At 45.2% G+C, this 7,442-nt stretch overlaps 1 protein-coding gene across 1 annotated transcript; it reads left to right on the top strand.

Moving 5' to 3' along the window:
- The first annotated feature begins 1,369 nt into the window (after positions 1 to 1,369).
- Positions 1,370 to 2,381, top strand: LOC147887907 (cell growth defect protein). The gene is made up of 3 exons (XM_087393796.1): positions 1,370 to 1,556; positions 1,645 to 1,833; positions 1,932 to 2,381. Exons 1-3 carry the CDS (start codon positions 1,461 to 1,463, stop codon positions 2,019 to 2,021), a joined length of 375 nt encoding a protein of 124 aa, XP_087249922.1. The 5' UTR covers positions 1,370 to 1,460; the 3' UTR covers positions 2,022 to 2,381.
- The last annotated feature ends 5,061 nt before the right edge of the window (positions 2,382 to 7,442 follow it).

Genomic DNA, 7,442 nt, shown 5'->3' with positions numbered 1-7,442 from the left:
GAAATCTTGGGACGCAATGGCCTTGAAATGCTTGCTAAGAGACTCATATTTTCCGTCTCCAACAAGGCGGCGGGTGGACGCCATAATGAGCCCCCTTTTGTGGGAGATGGTTTGGCATCGTGAAAAAATGCCACTTTTTGGCATTTCAACTCACACGCAGCACTTTTGGCAAAGTTTAGGCAAGGAAATGCTGAGCTGGTACATGAGGCCAACCAATGGAAGGCATCTGCGACCTATTCTATTAATTAATTTGTTGTTTCGTATTCATCTACAAATTAAACTAAGCTCTTAAGCTATCGATTCACATGCGCATTTGCAAATTAACCTAAGTCTCCCTCCCTACCTCTCCGTCTACCCACCTTCCTCCTTACCTCTGCGTTTTGCTACTCCCTCCCTCGCCTCTCAGCCTCTCCTTCCCTCCACTCCCTCTCCTTCTAGCCTCTCCCTCCCTCCTCCCCCTTTCCTCCCACTCCTCTCATTTCCCCTTGCCTTCCACTCAACCCCTCCTCTCTCCCCTTCCCTCCCCTCTTCTCCGGTTCCTCACTTGTGTCCTCCTGTTTCATGCACTTAGCCTTCCACCTTTCACCGTATCATATTTGGAGGCATAGAGAGGTTGCTCGTCACAATCCTCCACGCTCCTCCTTCAGCGTGCTTTGGTCATCACAGGCCCCCCTTCTCCTCCACCCTCCTCCTTCAGCCTGCTTTGGTCTTTATACTAGGCTGGAGAACCTTCTGGAGAGCAGAAGCTTCTCCAAGAAGCTCTCTACTCTGGAATCTTCTCCATAGGTATTCGTGCGGCTTCTACTAATCTGCACGTCAATTTTCGATCAAGCCTAAGTTTTTGTGTGCCTCACCCCACCCATGCGAGACGAATTAATTAATAGGTGTCATTTTCTTGCTGGGGGGCCCTATTGGATGCAACTGGTTTACACAAGCGGGTAAGGGTCAGTAGGAGGGGGGTATCCAATAGAATAAAGAACACTTGCCTATTGGATTTCAATTGAAACATGTGCTTGTAACACCGATTCCAGCAGGTTACTTAAGATGTTGACGGAATGCGATCTAAAACCATGTGCCCTAGATGTTGAGTGGGAATTTCCTCCAAAAACAAAAAATTCGGAGTAAGACGTTGGTCTGTCCGGAAGTTCGATAGAGTTGAGAGCTCATCTCCTAGAGCCGTCTGATCCTGCCTCTTTTAGAATGGGAATCAAGCTATTTTACATGCCCCAATTTGATGCGCTGCCAAAATGTGGCTGTAATTTGAAGCCCACCGGTCACGATGTGCCATGTAGCGATTGTGTACACCACGTCATCGGTGCGCACCATGTGGCGATTGTGAGCACCACGTCATCGGCGCGCCATGCCCTCTCTCTGGCCCAGTGGCGAAGTTCCTGAAGGGAATGCACTCCCCAAGGCCCATTCGTTATTACGTTCTCTCTATCTCTCTCTCTTTCTGAATCATGGAAGGTTCTTCCCCTCAAGGATGGCTATGGGCGTCTGCAGCAGGATCTGCAGCTGCCATGTCCGCTGTCCTTGCCAAGTTTCTATCGCCCCAGGTGGACATTTCTTTTCACTGCAGTCGATGCACCGGTCTTACTCTGCTTGCACATATTTGGGACTTACGCACATGTCAATCGATGGCAGCTCTCATTGCTCATCAGAATAGGAGGCTATGGAGGCGTGGTGTTGCTCAATGTCTTCATGTGGAGCTGCTACGTGAGAAGTCTGAAAGCTCTCACATCTTTGCAAGCCACCGTCGCAAATTTCGCGTCTAATTTCTTGATATCTGGACTCGCTGGCTGGTTATGCTTCAACGAAGCCCTACATTTTAAGGTGCTTTGTTTGAGGTTCTAGCGCCCAAGTTGAGACGTGCTTCTATGTATTTCGGGGAAATTCCAGAAAGCTCTGAACAAAAATGCTTTTCCTTGCAGTGGTTTCTTGGAGCTTGCCTCATTGTACTTGGCATTCTGATCCTTAGCAAGGCGGACAAGGAGCACTCATCAAAATCTAAGCATAATTAGGTGTTGCATGGATTACCAGCCAGTTAGTGTTTCAGCCTGAGGCGCTTTCTGAGCCCAGTTGTATTTTCTGGACTCGACCAAACCTCACAACTAGTGTTCCTTGATGGATGAGCCAACGTAAGTAAAAGTGAAAGGTTAAGAAATTTAGATTACCTTGCTATTTACTTATATATTGATTGCTCAGAAGGTCTGTGTGTTTCCGAGGAAGAATAACCACAACAGAACCTTTGCTTCCGTGTTTCTCAAAAGGTGACTCTTGACCTGAAGAGGGTCTTCAGATGAGTTATTCTTTCATGTACAAAATCTAAAAAACAACCGTACTTAGAATTGGTCTCTTGCTTGTGTGTAAGCGTATTTATTTTGGACTGTGTTTCATAAACAATCAATATATTGCAATCACTGAGTGTTTTTGCTGTAGCGATTGAGCTCACACGGCTCAAGGAACACTCAACTATCCTCACTCAAATGGTGCAAAGATAACCTGGAAATTGAACCCATGATGAATGGAAATAGACAGCAGAGAATGAAGGCAAAAGTACTCGTAAATTTCTTCCATGAAATGTGGGAAAATCTGCCCAAAGGTGGGCTGCAAAAATGCAGCAATTGCTGGGCTATGTTGGGCAGAAGAAAGCTCACTCATAATGAGAACTGTAAAGCCTGCTATGCATTTGTACGTTGCCTTATGCAAGGAATACAATGGGATAGTACAACAGGACACAAAGGCCTCTGGGGTAATCCCCCAACTCCCTCACAAAGCGGAAGATTTACCCTGAGATCTCAAGATGCTTCACGAAAGACATGTAAGAAAATACAACATTTGCGTTGAAGACGAGAGTGCGTGTATCACAAACACAAGATCTTTGAAGGAGAGAGAGAGAGAGAGAGAGAGAGTATAATTGTATTATTGCAAATCATAACAATAGATGGCAATTGCTTCCAGCTTTGTGCTTCGAGGAAGAGACCTTGATGGCCGGCTAGAAATAGTAGAGGACGGAGGCTGTATGCTGGAGGAATATAAGGGTAATTCCAATTAGGGGACATCAAGGTCAATGGTTGAGAGTCGTCCAAGCATGATCTTGAACTTTTTCTTGATCAAATGATATGCATACTTGTCTTTTTGGTCCCAATTTGCCTGTGCTTAGGCAACGGTAGGATCTGCTTTAGGGCTGTCAGAGAGTCGAGGTGTAGACCCATCTACATACTCCGACGTGTCTTGAAGTACAAGTATGGTCTCAATTTGGTACTTTCGTGTACCATAATTGGAGTTGTCTAACTTAGCATGGAGTTGTCACTAGGCACTACTAACATGGTAGTGTTGAGTCACTATGCTGATGTGGTTGATGATGTGGCTTGCTTATATGGCACTGGTAAAGTGGATTGATCAGCTGATAGGATGACATGGTAGTGTTGAGTCATTTGATGCTATGGCAGATAAGGTGACAAATGGCCAAAACTTGACGAGACCTGATTGTGGTTAAGTATTTGCCACGTGGTAGTTTTGAGACTAAAGGTAGTGGAGACAAGATTCCACAAAATCCATAGGGACTCCCTTGGCATCTACCAATATCCTCCAAAATCTTTTAGATCTCGTTAAAGATCCTCCCATCGCCTCTGGTCATCTTCTCTATCGTCCCCCGAACCCTAGCTAATGCTTGATACCTTTGACCATCAAGCCACACTCGGCCTCCAATCGGTGACTAAACTGGGGTCTACTGGGCATCTGGGCTACTCAATACCTTTGCCTCATAAAGAGGGGCTAACAAAGTAGAGCTAGCCAGCTACTTGCGTATTTCTTGAGAATGGAGCATTGGTTTCTAACACCCCTCTTGAATGTCCACTTGAAGGTGAATGCTCTTTTGTTCAAAGCCTAATTGATGAAGATGCTACTCTAGCAAATCTCTCCCAAGAGCCTTCATGAAGATAACCGCACTATTCTCCTTGGTTGGGCAATAGAGCAGCTCCACCTCTCCATCATGATGAGCTCATGCACAAAGATCTTGATGTGCTTGGTGCTGCAAAAAGTAGACTTCTATTGAATATGATGGAAACTGTGAGAGCAAAGGTGCATGGAGAAATAGTTCATGCATTGCATGAGAAAATAGAACCAAATGGCAAAATCAAACTCTTGGAACACAACACGAAAATAACTAAGGTTGAGGCTGATAGTGCCACCTCAACCTAGTGGGGGCTTCTGAGAAGAAGACCGCTAAGGCCAAGACAGTGTGGATCGTGGTTTCTTACCAGAGTAAGCTTACTGATGGGTGATGCATCCCCTTCACCGCTTTGGTGTAGCTTCAGTTGAGGATGTACATTGCGGTCGTACATGCTTTGCCCAAAAAGTATGTGGGAGATCCTTTCCTTCGATTCGTGTCATTATCCTTTCCTTCAATTCATAAATGACATGATTTTTGCTTTGTACTATTGTATTTTTCTGTGGTGTATAGGGAGGGGGCTTCTGCCGTTTGATTCAATGCCTCTTGTAGTAACTTGAAAGTGATGAACCTCCTCCTTGATTCGATATCAACATCTTTAGCTTCTTGCCTGATTTATTCTCAACCATTGCATGCCATGCTTTAAGGCCTTGTCCTTCATCTTCAAGAAATATATCAAAATCTTTCTACTATAGTTGTCTATCAGTGCGATAAAGTAGAAAATTGTAACGTGGCGCTGGAAAAATCCGTACACTTCGCGAGATACGTGTTGAAGTTAGGGAAGATGAATCGTCAATTAGATAGAGTGCTAGGAGAGAAGGGTAAGGAGAAAAACACAGCACTAGGGTCCAGAAATAAGGGTTGGATCCCCTCGAAGGTCTTTATTGCAATAGAATAATCATTGTATAATTGGCTCTTGAAAGAGCATAGAATTGAGTACAATTCTGAATACATTTGGGAGGCCAGAGGCCTTTCTTTTATAGACTAGGCCTAGCAAAAAGCTAGGGCCTGCTTTCTAAAAGCTACTTTCTCATAAAAGCTAAGCTTTCAGGCTTTTCTTCCTAACTTGGAGGCTTAAGGTGCCTTTTTAGTCTTGTGGGCCCTCTTTTAAAGAGGTGCCCCCTTGTGCTTGCTTAAGAGCCTTGTGGGACTTGCTTTTTGTGCTTTCTCCCCAATCTTGGGTCCTTTTTGCACTCTCTTGGATCCTACACATTGCACAAACAAATTCCAACACTCTAACCCATTAGAGGTTGGTGAAATGCATGCATTCCTAGTTCTTGGACTATTTCTAGCCCCTTGTGGGCGTCCCCACAGTTCTCTTTTTACCAATGCAAAAGTAAAACAAAAAAACTTGTTCTTGGATAACCAACTTCACCATTCTTTGACCGAAGTCAATTCTAATGAAGATTACTCTTTATTTTCTTAGGAGAAGTCCCAAATGATGACATCCCCTCGGCTTCTAAACAATTGTCCTCAACTGAAAAGCTTCTTGATACAACTGTAAAACTAGAGGACTCTGAGAAGAATTCCTCATCTACCCACTTGGCATCAAGTGCCGAATAATTCTTAAACTTGACAAGGTATCTACGGATAACCGACAAGGTGACCCAGGAGAAGCTACAGGTTGAGCTAGAGTGGCAGCCCACCTAGGCTGGCTTTTGGACAGCAAGGTGGAAGGGATCTAGACAAAGAGTCGACATATCTTCGAGGTGGAGCACATGGGCTCAGAGATGTAGAAGTGTCAGACTTGTAGTAGAAGGACCTTTTGGTATTGTATCCTGTCCTAGTTTCTGGACGGACGGAAATATAAAGTGTTGCTTCTAAATTTGTCTCTTTGCATTATCTATTTACTGGCTTGCACATCTATGTCCATAAGTTAAGAAGTTTGTGATTCCACATCCCACATCACACTGTGTGAGCTCCTGGGCATTACTATTAGTCTTCTGCTGTGCGTACCTTCTGTTGGGTAATTTCTAACATGGTATTAGAGCCCAAGTAGGAGGCTGATAGGTGTGGGAGCTTGAAGGCCCCTACCTTGGTGAAGGACGACCCTGATTCAGAAGCTATAGGGAATCGACTTCCACGTCTGGAGGACAATGTCCTTGCGAGAAGGAGGGTGACTCAGGTTCAGTCAGGTGCGTTCAGAGTTCTGGTCTACTGAAAATTGAGTTTGGTTGACTTGCTGTGTAGTATAAACAGCAGAGATGTTGACCGCTATAGCCTCTTCAGCCCTTGATCTTCCTTCCTCCCTCCTTTCCCAGTTTTCTCTCATTCACCATCCCTAACTTTGGAGAGTCTAGGAAACTAGATGGGACCAACTACCCGATCTAGAGGTGAAAATATGGAGCCATTTAGTGGCTTGGAAGTTGTGGAAGTTGACAACGGGAGTGGAGGCGAAGCCGGAGGACATGATGGACAGGCAAGGGAAGATACTCATGGTAGTAGATAGAGAGGAGCTTGAAGCTTGGCAAGATAGAGATGCCCATGCCCTGGCATTAATCATAGGGACCACGGCGGACTCTGTTCTTCCACATATCTAGATGGCCGAGACGTCAGTAGAGACGTGGGTCACTCTGAAGGATCTGTACGAGACGGATAACACCTCCTGCATTTTACTTCTTCAGCATCAACTCTACAATCTTGATATGGAAGGAGATAAGGTACATAGCCACTTGATGAAGGTGAAGGTGGTGAGGGATCAACTGGCAGCAGTTGGTCAGAAGACAGACTCATGCCATTTGGCCTTGATGGTACTGAGGAGGCTACCTCGGAGTTTCAAGAGCTTTGTTACGACCGTGATAGCAGGACAGATGACCAAACCTCTGACTTTGAGGAGTTGGGTCCATTATTGCTACAGGAGGAAGCACGAGAACGACGACAAAGACGACAAGGTGATGATGGCGAAGGATCATGCTAGCAAAGGAAAGGGAAAGCCTAACGATGGCAAGTCCAAGAAAGACGACTTGATGACGAGGAGACTTCCAAGAGAAAGCAGAAGAAGAAGTGCTTCTACTGTGATACGCCAATAAATTTTGCAAAGGACTGCAGAAAGAAAAAGGCGGATCGAAAAAACAAAAGGAAGGAGTCCGACTCAGATTCAGAGGGAGAGGCCAAAGCAAATGTGGTAATTGAAGAGTTGTTCCTGGTGCAAGATTTGAAGAAGCACCGATACTTCCCCTTCTGCCTTCGAGAAGGCCAATTCCTTCCAATCTCGTATCACCTGAGACAAATGAAGAGCAGAGTCTCTCCACAGCATGCGATAAGGCTCAAATGCAAAATATCAAGTACATACTAGACTGTTGTACTGCTTGAGCGTTTGCTCTAAAAGCAAACCATGTGCCTCATCGAGGCACCCACCAAAAGCCTGTGTAATCCTATATTGTCCCCTTCTGAAGTACAACATCCATCTGACCATGAGATCCTAGGGCCCTCCATGGAATCCATCCTCATGTCAATGTCAACAGCCACGCACCTGGAAGGTACCAAGCGT

The sequence above is a fragment of the Dipteris shenzhenensis genome, chromosome 22 (assembly GCF_047967505.1).
Source record: "Dipteris shenzhenensis isolate YYH24624 ecotype China chromosome 22, Dip_SZ_1.0, whole genome shotgun sequence".
In the NCBI taxonomy this organism is placed as follows: domain Eukaryota; kingdom Viridiplantae; phylum Streptophyta; class Polypodiopsida; order Gleicheniales; family Dipteridaceae; genus Dipteris; species Dipteris shenzhenensis.
This window is presented reverse-complemented; position numbering and strand designations above follow the sequence as displayed.

Excerpts from the sequence above, each read along its gene's own strand:
- LOC147887907 (XM_087393796.1), top strand. The coding sequence starts at position 1,461 with ATGGAAGGTTCTTCCCCTCAAGGATGGCTATGGGCGTCTGCAGCAGGA. Across the intron at positions 1,557-1,644 it reads CCAAGTTTCTATCGCCCCAG|CTCTCATTGCTCATCAGAAT; the intron begins GTGGACATTTCT and ends AATCGATGGCAG. Across the intron at positions 1,834-1,931 it reads ACGAAGCCCTACATTTTAAG|TGGTTTCTTGGAGCTTGCCT; the intron begins GTGCTTTGTTTG and ends TTTTCCTTGCAG.